Genomic DNA, 13,273 nt, shown 5'->3' on the forward strand with positions numbered 1-13,273 from the left:
GGCAAAAGTGTAAATTTTGGCCTACTAGTGGTAAGGATCTAAGAATGTGTTCTCTTGTGTAACAAGTAATGTGAGCAGCAGAATAATTGCAAATTTAAGGGGCAAATAAAACTCAAATTCAATAGAAAATAAAATTGCAACTAGCAATGCAGTCACTCAGCAGTACGCTACAGTTTGTGTGTTTTTATTGTTGTATACTTGAACCAGATCACTCATAACAATTACACCTACTCGTCTGCGTGCAGGTGTAAAAATAAGTTTAGGCTGGAGGAAATCACTTGAAAATTCGTGAACCAAAACCTTTTGAAGTGTGTATGTCGGCTGTGTGTGTCCCCTTACCGATCTCACCACCTGTGCTCTCATCGTTGAGTGAGCCGAAAGCGATGGCAGGGAGGAGGATGGCGATGTAGAGGAAGATGGCTGTGGTCATGTACTTCAGCAAAGTTTTATTACTGCCAACGATACCTGACAGTGTCCAAACGTAAACACGTGAGTCATATTCACTGGAATGCATCAGAGGAAAAGCAAAGATGATCAAAAGACATTGAGAGAGTTCATCATTCCAAAATGATTCCATATTGGCTCACATTACTTTGTGCCCTTTTAAAAGCGTATTACGCCATTTATCATTTTCCTTTTTCCAAATGAGAGATATCTCATTTTGGAGTAAAACGCCTTAATTGGCCTCTAATGAGACCGCAATGATTTTGGTCCTGTGACCTTCATCAGATGATCACTATCTAATGACACACACAAGACAGGAAAATCTTGATTTCGTTACAGCCCGATAAATGTCTTTGGACAACATAAGATGAAGAAAGGCTGAAGAAGAGAATCTAGCCACTTAATTCTCCTTGCTTGACTCTGATTTACTGGATTCTATTTCACTCAATCTAATCTTTTAAAAGCACTTCTGGCTTGGAACCCATTATCTGACTATATGCGACCCAAAGTACGGGCTAGATCCCCTGGTGGACCCAGTATAGAAAGGTGGGAACTCTGGAGGACCTTGCAGGCCTGAAATGATGGTCAAACCAACAGACAAAAGAGTGCAAAAGTGATGATTGAAGTGTTCCTGCTTCAGTTGTACAACCACAGCATAAACATTTTGACCTCAAACAGTAGGACATTTACACAAGGGTTAAACACATTGTGTGGTCAAGTTGTGTCTTCTTGAATGATAACAGTGATGATGTGAAAGTCAATTACACATCTGTAGATAAAGAAGACAATTTCATGCGTCAATAAAAGCCTCCAGCCTGCTGAGATTGTGATGGAAACATAAGGGAGATGTCCTTGTTTGATGACTTGGGAAATCACAATAATATTTGGACATATGGGAACATATGGGAGCAGTAAGACATGTGCAAATGTGATTTTAGCAGGGGAACAACCCTGGATGTGACACAGACGCAGCACAGATGTATTGAGAGGCAAAGGGGACAGACAAATGAGGAGCTGCCAGAGGCACCCTGGGGTGGCATAATAAGCAGGATGATTCACTCTCACTACGAATCCAGGTCCAACCTACCATCTGTGAAGTCCGAGGGGTAGAGAGGCAGTCTGCGACACAAGTCCTCGTAAATCCCACGGCCTGCTTTGAAGAAATCTTGACACTGTGGGTACAAAAAAAAACAGGAGAATCTTTTCTTATTAATGTAAATGTATTTTTCATTTAGCTGGCAGGCATTCAGATAATATCAGCTCCACATTGGCCTTAAAAAATGCAACAGCATAAAAAGCCTGAGGCCGTACCAGACGTAGAATTCTTCCAGTAAAATATGATTCGGCACTTCAGTACACTTGTATAAAACAACAGTTAAGCCAATTTCTCTGACAGCACTTGACATGTAAAACTTTGTAGGATTTGCGTCTTTCTCCTGCATTATGCTGTAAACAATCACTCACTCATTTGTCACTTCACTTAAGAGGGCAGAATGATTAATTCAACAACTTTGAAAACAGAACTAATCAAACCAAATGAATTCATCAGAAGCAAAGCAACGCATACAAGTAAAGTTAGTGAGTAAACAAAACAATTATGTAAATATATGTAGAATAAATGGAGATTATGATCCAAAATGATCAACAACATGCCTTTCCTAATGTTTTAAAAGCTTGGCAAAAATATTCAGATTTTCTCAAGCCACACTGGTCATCCTGCCAAGAATCCAATAAGCTGGTGTTTCATGTTTTTGTTGAACACAGCACCATGCATTGGAATGGAACGTCCAACAGGTGGTTGGATGGGGGAGGGGGTATTGGTCATCTTTTGACACTTTTTGGCAGAATAAAGAAATGTACCTTGTCACAAACGATGTGAAAGCAAAACCAGCTCATCCATGAAACCCTGCAAGTCATATTATCTATTAAATCATATTACACTATATAGGCCATAATAAACCTGTGGGATTCAGTGTGTGTAAGGATCACCATTACATTTGGCCGGGTGCTGTGTCAGCAAGAATGTCACCTGGGATGGACACGCCCCTCTCGCAAATGTCAAATGGTTTCTAAGGGATACACTGAAGGGCACTAGAGGTTTCATAGTCATCCAATATGCACAAGATTTCAAAAAAGATTATTATTATCTTATCTACAAAAGGGGGGACCCTGCAAAGAAAGTTTGGGAACAACTGACTCAGCTGGTTATTACATAACACCCTCACAGGGTCTGTCCAGACTGCAGGGGCTTTACAGAATTTAAAAAGAAGGAACCTACTAAACAACAAAAGTTTTCAAATGTAGAGTACAACATGTACAGGACACCTACATACGACAGATAGTGGGTTTAATCAAAGCCTATTTCACAAATATAAACCTACGATCCCCTCCTCACAGGACGACAGCATCTAAGACCTTAAAAGGAAGGAAAAACACTGCATTTGGATCATGCTCTATGAACAGAAGTCTCAGTGAGGAATTAGTGACAACCTTGGCTGTTTGTTCTGAAAACAAAACAATGTGTCCTTGATACTGAAATTTTAGGAAAGTGTTGTGTGCAAGTGAGGACTGTGGGACCTTGGCGAAGGTATGCTCTCTCTAGAGGCCTCTAGTTCATATATTATTTATATATTTTATTATATATCTTCTCCATTTGAACAGATTTATCCTTCCTCTCTCTCTTTCTCCATCCCTCCTTCTCTGAGCAGCGCCGAGCCGTTGGAGCGCAGGAGTAAACACCTCAGAAAAGCCTCCACTATAAAAAAAAAATAAAATGACGACAGAAAAAAAAACAGGGGAAATGTGCGGAAGCCCCAGCCTGTCAGCGGTGACATTAGGAGGAGATGTTTGTCCGTGGCATTGAGCACTGGAGCCCTGTGGAGATGTGTGACAATGACTGTGTGTGTGTGTGTGTGTGTATGTGTGTGTAGTTGTGACAGGACTGTGAGAGATGTAAGGTCATTTACCCACTGAGGAGGCCTGGCAGGAGTTGATGCTGATTGATTAGGGAGAAAGAAAAGATGGAAGAGTCAAAGCGACCAGGCAGGGAGGCGAGGAGGAGGAGGAGGAGGAGGAGGAGGAAGAGCAGGGGATGTGGGTGAGACATTGAGAGGACTAAAAAGAAGAGGAAAGTGATGGTGAAAATGAGGATGAGGATTCAGCCAAGAGCATAGACCAATCACAGGCCCCCTGAAACAGTACTGGGAAAGCCTCAAATGTGACAGGAGGTAAAGAGAAACGAAATACCTCCACTAATTTGCTCTACTTCAGCACAATTTGAAGGTGCTGTCATTTTCCTTTCTTGTTTCTTTTGTCCTTTACATATTTCCTCCTTTTCTCCACACACACACCCACACAAACACAGCTGCCCACCTTGAGGGGTTTGTGGCTGCGGGGGTCGGTCTCCTCCTTCCCCAGAGTGGTGGGCTGCTGGTTGTCTGCTGTAAGCTGATGCCTCTGGAACACCAGCGCCTCCTTGAACTCCTCCTGTGTCTTTGTCTCCAGCAGCTTCTGTCTGAAGGAGATGTCAGAGAACAGGGTGGCGAACGTCCTACCCAACTCCATCGCTGTCTTGGTGCTTTTCTGCGGAAGGACGGACATTTAAAATGAAGACATCGTCAAAATGTTGTATTTTGTGCACTGTCACAGTATTTGGTATTTGTTTGTACATCAGTTGATACATATTTCATTGCAAAATCTGTTTAGAAAAATAGGTAGAATGAAAATATTCAAAAGCCTTGCCCACCGTCAGCACGAGTGGAGGGAAAATAATTAATTCAGCTTCCTTTAAAATATGTAATTGCCTGTGGGGCTTCCTTCTCTGCAGAAATGACTCTCAGATTGTGTAAACGTGCTCCATTTTCATAAGCAAGGAAATACCTATCTATACATTCCTCCTTCTAAAGCAGGTTGGGTAGGTGACAGGTTTGTACCAGGTGGTTTAGTCGCTGGCTTTTGGGTGTTTCTCTCAATAATCCATCATGTTCCGAATACAGTAACATTTGTCACAACGTGTGACTGACTGATGGTAATAATAATGTCCTGGCAGGCTGTGTGACAGCTCGGTGCCAGTGCAGCCTTGTTAGCCAGGTGAGGCTGAATGGATACAGCAGCAGCAAACAGAATAACTGAAGCCTTTAAGGATTTTAGTGGGGACAACGCTTCATTAATCCCTGGATTTGCTTTCTCTTTACCTTGAGTCAGACTGAGGTTTGAGAAGTACTTTTTACACAATTGCACTGCTTGTTTGTTTTAGCATACTGCCTGTGAGTGGGTAATCCCAGCCCAGATGGCATATAGTATATAGCCCCTCTAGTGTACATAGGTGTGCCCTTCCATCTACTCCAGGATGGAAAAGCCTGGAATAACTCCTCAGGGAGGCATCTATGAAGCATCCGGATCAGATGCTAAACCACCACAGCTCCATGGGGACAGTTTGATACAACAAATGCCATCTATGATCTCATTCTTTCAGTCATTACTCAGAGCTCATGACCATATATGAGGTTTGGAATGTAGCCTGATGCGTAAATGGACTCAGCTCTCTCTTGGACTTGATAGTCCAGTTCAGCATAAGCTCCGCCTATTCACAAACTCCAATTGGGACAACAACACACTCTCCAGTAACTTTAAACTTATGGATGTTTTTTTATTTTAACGGAAACAATTCAGAATATAACGTGATTGTGATTTTGAGGAACTTCATGCTGGGCAAAAAAAAATGAAAAAAGCCACACACACACACACCAATATAAAGCTCTCTCAGTGGCGGGTGATGGAAACGGTCCACTCTCACACACGATGGATTACATACATTTGCCAACCAAAAGGAGTTCCTGTTATCATTATCATCACGCTTTGTCTCACACAAACATTTACCATCAAGGATAATCGAGACATAATGGAGCTTTATGTTTACTTGGGGCTTGGATTAATGTCTGGGAGAATGCCATTAGTGGTTGTGATTGCTGCCTGGGAGAGTGGCAAAGAGGGCGCTGGAGCCATTACAAAGAGGCACCAACAATAAAGGAGAGGTTCATGAAGGGACTAACCAAACAAACAAACAAACAGAAGATATGATGCAGTTGGCTGAGGCATCCCTGATTGCCGCGGTAACTCCCAACCTCCCCCTAAACCCCTAGAGGTGGTTCTGATAGTGGAGCGGTGAGCTTGGTTGTTTGTGTGGAAGTGAGAGGTTGGGGGGCCGGCATGAACACATTTCTAGCAGGAAGGTGGGACAATTGTAGGAGGGGTTCCATCTGAAGTGGGATGACAAGCAGAGCCATCTGAAGACGGGAGAGAGATGGCGGATGGTGTGTGTGTGTGTTCATGTTTGCATTTGATGTGTGTGTGTTCACCTGTATGTTTCTTTGAGTTTGTTTGTGCGTGTGTGTGTGTGTGTGTGCGTGTGAGTTGAAAAGCTCAGAATGAAGCGGTAGATGCTGGGAGGGTTCAGTTGTTTGATGGGAAGTAGAACGAGTTCATGTTTTGATGCAAGGGGAGGATATTAGAGGATGTGTGTCCCTCTCAGTCTGCTACAAAAACCTCTTCAGCGCTGAAGAAAACAGTAATCCAGTAAACAACAGTGAGCCAAAAGCTCCAACCATCATCGACACTTGTACGCACACAAGACCACTGACCGGCTCTTCGGCTCAAAAACACATATTTTAGCTTAGTGACCGTAACAGACGCAAACGAATGACAAAGACCGAAAACTAAGCTTTGGCATTTTTAGCAAATAAAAACATGAAACAACTCATCAGAAATGACCTTAAAATAAATAGAAAGAAAATCAATACTCTCCACTCCATTGTATGAAATATGGTGTCAGGAGTGAGGTGTGGTGTAGTCATGGTTACTTTCCTACAAAGCTCAATATCACGCTTTGTAATAACATTTATCAACACAACTTGAATTTGCAATTAAAAAAAAGAATTTATGGAAATATATTTGATTTTAAACTCTTACAGATATAATGAGATAACATATTATCAGCTTTAATATTGTATTATAGTTTTCAGTAATAATCTGTAGCATAGATGACTTATGGAAACGAACAGTGAGCCAGTGAGATTGTTCTCCGTATGAATCACAGCGCTGTAGATGATTCTGCCACATAAACAGAAACAATAAATGAAATAATAAAGGGAATTAAGTAAAACACAAGTAAATGAGAGAATGAATCCAATGTTAAAAGACAGAGAGGGCAAAATGAATGTTGTAGTATGTGTATATTAAACAGTCTTGCCGAAACAATTGAGTTATCGTTTACCGACAGCGTCAGACATCCTGAAGTGTGTGAGTTGTGACTGAGAGGAGATCATTAATGCCCCCTGGTGGTCAACTGGGCCAAAGAGGTAAATGGTGTCAGACAATGCTTATGTGCAGCACGTAATTGATATGAGGAAAGTGTGTGTGGTTGAAGGGCTATAAAAGCCACTGCGACTGAATTATGTCAGTGCCCGCTCCACATAAAGCTCCAGCACATATTCTAAATGTATCTGTCTGTTTCGCAAACAAATAAGCAGCCAGAACTGAAAAGCAGTAAATATATCATTACGGAATTAATTGTAAAATGAAATGCTGCGTGAGGATCAATCCCTTTTTGTATATTAAGGACAAACAATAGGGACAGTTGGTTCGCCTGGAATTTATTATCTACCTCGGTCATGCTTTACGGAAATTTTGCATTCGTTTTGCTCCGAGGATGACACCCAGCTCCGTCAATCCAGGCCGACTTCCACTATTGCGCCCACTTCCCTTTCCGACTGCTTACTGGAAATCATATCATGGCTCGCACACAATTTTCTGAAACTTAATAGTGATAAAAACCTATGTTCTCCTCGCAGGATTGAAATCTTCTCTGGCTAAACTCGATCATTTTTCTCTTGACTTTCGACAATCCCACGGTTTCTCCTTCCCCTCGGGTTAGGAGTCTGGGTGTCTTTGTCAGCACATTGTCTTTGGAAGAACACATCAACACATTATCCGCTCTGCTAATTTTCATCCACGCCATATTAATTGTTATTCGCCCCCGTCGCTCGCATCTAACAGCACTGCCATTCTGGTTCACACCTTGGTTACATTACGTCTCGACTAATGTAATGCTTTCCCCTTTTAGTCTTCGCCTCAAGTGTCTTCATAAACTTCAATTAGTCCAGAATTCAGCTGCCCGTATCATTACCACCACAACTCCCTCCACTGATCACATCACTGCTGTTCACAACAAATTCACTGGCTCCCTGTCAAACTCTGCATGCATTTCAAGATTCTGCTTTTCACTGTTAAGTTCCTCCATAACCTAGCTCCTGTGTATCTTTCTGAACTCCTTCATAGCTACACACTCGCAGATTCCTCTTCCGCTGCCTATCTGACCACCATGGGGTCCAAAGCCTTCAGCTGTTGTGCCGCTTGACATTCCTGCAGAACAAAGCCCCAGTGGCCCAATGGATAAGGCACTGGCCTCCTAAGCCAGGGATTGTGGGTTCGAGTCCCATCTGGGGTACTAAACATGCTTTTACATCTCCTACCGGGACTTTATGTCTCCCAGTACCGCGCCGTGATCGAATAGTGGTTAGTACTCTGCGTTGTGGCCGCAGCAACCGTATCGAATCTGGGTCACGGCAGGGAAAGAAACTTCCTGCCACTGCATCAGTCCCTCAGTGGACTCGGCTTGGGAAACCGGACGGTAGCCAGTTCGAGTCCCCGTTGTAGACTGGCAGCTAAAGGGTTGTCAAAGTGAGAAGGCACCTTGAGCAAGGCACTGAACCCTAACCTTCTCCACTCATCTAGTCTGATCCTTACTCTTGGTCACACTGCACTGGTGATGTTTTGATACCTACTTTTTTATTCATTTTTTAATTCATTTATTATTGTACAGTGCATTCTCTGTCTTGTTTGATTTCATGATATTTTGAGACATTGCTGCTTTTTTTTACGATTCAAAGGTGCCTTTCAATAAAATGCATTATTATTAAGTAGATTGTGTTTTTTTGGATCATGATGTTACTATGCCAACATTGCTCTGCCCTATTAGACAGTCAAAAAGATGAAGATGAATAATGAGCATATCAGAGCTGTGCCACAAACCATTTCAATACTTCCAGTCTTTACTAAACAGGTATTCCAATGCTCGGCAGCCAAAACTGTTCCATCCATTAAAAAAATGCAAGGCATGGTAACTGCTGCTGTATTTGAATATGATTACATGCTTGAAACACCTTTCATTTCTTACTTCACGGTAAATAAAGTGGGATAAGCGCTTTAACCAACTAAGAGGAATGCTATACATGTCAACCCCTCACATATTTTGCGCCCGAGCTTTGTTCTTATCATCTGTCAGTGCAAAGTGCTGCCACCCCACTGACTTTGTGGACAAGTCCTCTTTCTGCTTCAGTGCTCCCCTAGACTTGGTCTCTCCCCACCATGCACTGATTGTACTCAACGTGGGTGTGTGACAGTGATGCGTCGTGCATTAACCAAGGCAAAGTTACATAATGCTAATTACTTCCACATACATCTAGATCCGCTGTCGGTCAAGATACTTTGTCCGCAAAAGAATGAAAAAGGGAAGAAAAGCAATTCTGTATTCCAACACCAATGCAATGAATATTAGAGTAGTCAAACAGTAGGGGCCAGTCCTAGAGCAAATGATCTAAATTAGCCTATTAATTGATCAAAGACAATTTAATCACATTCATGACTTCTTCCCTCTGCAATTGGAGGTTACTTACCATTTTGAGTGGGGCCAGTACCAGGATGACGTAGCGAACCTCGCAGCAGTTCTCCCCCCAGTTTTGCGGCCTCTCCAGACGGGAGATGCACACGTGACGCCTCTGGAGACTCTTCACGTTGCAGCTGTAACAGAGCGGCGAGAGGAGAGGGGGGGCGGGGAAATCAACACCTCGCCTCATCGGCAACGCCCTTCATCGTTGTATACTCCACAGAATGAATGAACCCCTTCCTCAACAGCAAGTTAAGACAGGATTCAAATTCCAATCCGAACAGACACATTGTTGTATTTATGTACGGATAACAGGATGTAAAAATGACATTATGAAAATCATTGTCACATATAAGGGTTGACTGAGGTTCCGGTTATGGTTTAGAGTGTTGAGTATTGAAGGAACCCTAGGCTGACAAGTTTCACAGCAAAGTTATCAGTAACTATAGCAACTGTAGGTGGAGCTAATCAAAAACTAGAAACAGTTGTCAAACCTCAGCCCAGCATTTCAAAAAATATATAATTCAGATAGTGTTGAGTGTCTATAAACTACTATGTCTAGTGTACACACACACACACACACAGACACAGACACAGACACACACACACAATGGAGCTTACAGGATGCAGAGCCAAGACTGTTGATATTGGACCCCGGTGGCGGTAGCTGTCACCCCTTGAATCGTCTCTGACAGCAGGTGGACTGTATGGGAAAGGTCAGAGGTCAAACACAGGTTGGCTGAAATCAACCTCACATCAAGCTTAATCCTCACTCACTCTTTCATTTCCTGCCACACAGCTTTGCGCCGACAATACTTCTCCTCACATCATTTATTCGTTTCGCCTTTTGTGCCATTTTTCAGTCTTCTATTGTATTTGATGTTATTTCTGTTCTCGCTGTCCTTTGCCTTCTGTAAAGACCTGTCATCTGAAATATACTGTATAAATAAACCTGCCATCCCTTCTTCTTGCCATTTTGGACTGTATCTATGTTTTCTTATTCACTTTTTCATCTCCATAGCTTTGTTATGCAAATATCTAAACAAACACAGTCTTTTGTTGAGACCATGATGGAAAAAAGTTAAAAGTTTTCAAAGCATATACATACATTTTCACATTCCCTTTCTCTTCTTCGTAACTACACATTAAAAAAATAACACTGACTGATGTCTTTATCTAGCCTGACAGTGACAACAAAATGGCCAAAATGTACAATATGTCTTGTGCTAAAGCCCTCAATATGATGTCTACATCTGTTTCTGTGTGTGTGTGTGTGTGTGTGTGTGTGTGTGTGTGTGTGTGTGTGTAATGAGGCAGTGTTCTGATGGTGATGCCAGTCCACACAGTGTGCAAACAAACACCAGGACACACTCACAACTCTGTCCAAGCAACTAAAAAACAACAACAACAACGCTCATGCCAGAGGATTTAAGAAAACATTTCATTATGCTCCCATGTTTACACTGTACAAATCATTAAACACAGGCCGCCAGGGGCATTGGTGTAGCCAGTTCATTGCTTCCTAATAAGAGGAATCTCTGACTTCTCCTGCTGAGGCTGTTGAATAATAGCATTTTGGGGGATATTCATCACAGGCCCCACAAGCTGGTCCCTCAAGCAGATTCAGCATGCTTTGGCTTGCAGCATCATCTTCCTCTACTCATCTCTATTGAGAAAATTACAGGGTGGAAATGTTTTGTATTTATAAGCAGCGAGGCTGATCATTTCCATATCGTTCTGGTTTTCCCTTCCACCGCTTTGTCTTTCTCTCCATCACTCTCCCTTTCTCACTCTGTCTGTCTCTCTCTTTTCGGCTGCCATGCCATCTCATCAATAAGGTATCCTCCATTCATGCCAGAAAATGATGGGCGTCACCATGACAACAGTATCACAGTGCTCAAGGAGTGAGAGAGCCAGGAAGAGAGACCAAGGGGGTTTTGGTGGGCGGCGGGCGGCGGGGGGGGGGGGGGGGGGGGGGGCAGACAAGACAGAAAAATAAAAGAGAGAGGGAGAGTGAACATGTAGAGAAAGAGAATGGTAAGGAGGAGAGAAAGCGGGGATGAAGAGAGTGAAAAGAGTGAGAGGCTGGAAGAAAAGGGGAAAACAAGGAGAGACAAAAAGATAAAGGAGAAAGACATTGGGAAGCATGTAGATAGAGTTAGAGGAAGGGAGAGAGAGAGACAGGAAGGAAGAAGTAGGAGACAGAGAGCGCGAGGAGGTGGGGGGAGGGGGGTGGGGTTGCAGAGAGCGAAAGCAAAAATGGAAGCTAGAGAAACACATCCAGAAGGGGGAACCTTAGGAATCAAAAAAACAAAAGATTGAGAGGAACAGGAAAAGATGGGGGTGAAGGAGATGGACTAGGATTCAATTCAATAAAATAGCAGTAAGCCTGACAGCCATGTAATAATCAAAGACCACCCAATCGCTCGTTGACGTCAGGGAAGGAGAAAGAGAAAGAGAGGGAAAGACACAAAAGTGCACACAGAAAAGAAAGAAAGATAGGAAAATAGAGAGCACCTAGTGACAGATTAAGAAGTGTGTTTGTCCGTGCGTGTGTGCCAGTTTGAGGCAGTACTTGGCGGTGTGGCTGTACTTGAATGAAATGCTTACCAAGAAGAGGGTTAACAAAGGAGTGCGAGCCTATGGTGAATGTTAGACGAGAGAGCGAGTGTGACTGAATTACATTTTTTGTGATCGAATGGGCAAATAATTACAGCGTGCACATCTGATACACGTGTCTGTTATTGGGGAGATTTCTGCATGATTTCATCAGCTTTTGCTATGGAAATAACAGCTGCATCCACACACAGACAAACAAAAATCACACATTGGCTCAGAGCACATCAAATGTGACAACGCTTCAATGGAAAATGAATAAAAAAATAGTAGGAGGGAGGAAAGACAGGGTGGAGGGATTGCCCTGTTTGATCTCATGGGATTCTTCATTAATTCATCCAGGGAGAAAAAAAGAGCTTTGAATATTTGCAAGTCACAGAAGTATAATGCAATCTGCCACAAGTAAGAGGAGGAGACAAGGGATAAATATCAACACTGTTCCAAAACAAATCCGAATTTTAATATATCTCCTGGCTGTTGCGCTGGTAAAACATCCAAACAAAAGCAAATAATGCATATTTAGTTGATCAGGCAGCGAGACGCCTCACATTAAGCTCAGAGGTGACCTCAATAGAGCCCCCCGATCATACGCTGACTAAAACAACAGCAAACGCCCTCACACACTGGTACAACTACCTGTGAGTGTGAACACGCGCACAAGAGGCACACGCACAAGGGGAAATGATTGGTTTCCTTCAAAGCGCGGGTTGTGGAGGGCACTTTGAAGGAGGTGATTAAAAGACAGGATGTCTCTATGGCAGTGGGATATGAAACACTTGTATTAGGTATCCATCACAGCCAATCACCATGCAGCACATGGATGTTGTGATGTCACAGGATGAGAGGACCACGAGGACTGGGTCAATGGTGAGACCTTGTTATCTAGAGAGGTTTTTCCGCTCTAATCCGCTACTCTCTTGCATAATGATAAAAAATAATAAAGCTAAATAAATCAATGCCCTACGTGGAAATATCAAAGTCAAGCGCCGCAAAGGGCAAAATCTGTTCCAAATTAATATGTACACATTACTGAAAAACAAAACAATAATAGAATTTGGCACGATTTCAAAAAATATAGTCTCTGGGGTAGCAGGGCTGTCCTTGAGTAAAGAACAGAACTCTATGTATGTATATATGATTAACTAACTGGACTAATGGTAATAATTAGTAAATATTTGGATTAAAAACAGGGACACAGCTAGCACCTATCTAAATTATTCTAATTGAAACTGCATTAAATTTCAAGCCGGATAACCAACTTATCAAGTTACTTTAAGACCAAAGCATATTTGTTAATATTACTCGAAATATTATATCATCTTCCAGTAATTACTAAAGACCTATTTTCCACCAACAATTACATTTAAGAAAATTTCTGGTCTACTGTAAGCAGACAGCCCTAAGACAATGAGTCAAAAGTCCTTTATTTCTTGAAAATGTGCTCAAAGACAAGATTTATTTTGTCATCCTCAAATGAAACTATTCCCCTAC

At 42.3% G+C, this 13,273-nt stretch overlaps 1 protein-coding gene and 1 non-coding gene across 3 annotated transcripts in view; one reads left to right on the forward strand and one right to left on the reverse strand.

Annotated features, from left to right (window-relative positions):
• slc4a11 (solute carrier family 4 member 11) overlaps window positions 1-13,273 on the reverse strand; it is a 68,760-nt gene that overhangs the window by 13,675 nt on the left and 41,812 nt on the right. For both annotated transcript variants that reach the window (XM_076146685.1, XM_076146684.1), the window contains exons 6-10: window positions 9,788-9,869; window positions 9,177-9,300; window positions 3,817-4,026; window positions 1,532-1,616; window positions 340-465 (exon numbers count right to left, since the gene is read on the reverse strand). In XM_076146685.1, the coding sequence (XP_076002800.1) occupies window positions 340-465; window positions 1,532-1,616; window positions 3,817-4,026; window positions 9,177-9,300; window positions 9,788-9,869 (627 nt within the window). The remainder of the gene's footprint in view (window positions 1-339; window positions 466-1,531; window positions 1,617-3,816; window positions 4,027-9,176; window positions 9,301-9,787; window positions 9,870-13,273) is intronic.
• Window positions 7,876-7,948, forward strand: trnar-ccu (transfer RNA arginine (anticodon CCU)). The gene has a single exon. It is a non-coding gene; the product is annotated as a tRNA-Arg (tRNA).

Source organism: Genypterus blacodes, unplaced genomic scaffold, assembly GCF_046128005.1.
Source record: "Genypterus blacodes isolate CSIRO-AG114 ecotype Tasmania unplaced genomic scaffold, CSIRO-AGI_Gbla_v1 ptg000033l_1, whole genome shotgun sequence".
Taxonomy (NCBI): domain Eukaryota; kingdom Metazoa; phylum Chordata; class Actinopteri; order Ophidiiformes; family Ophidiidae; genus Genypterus; species Genypterus blacodes.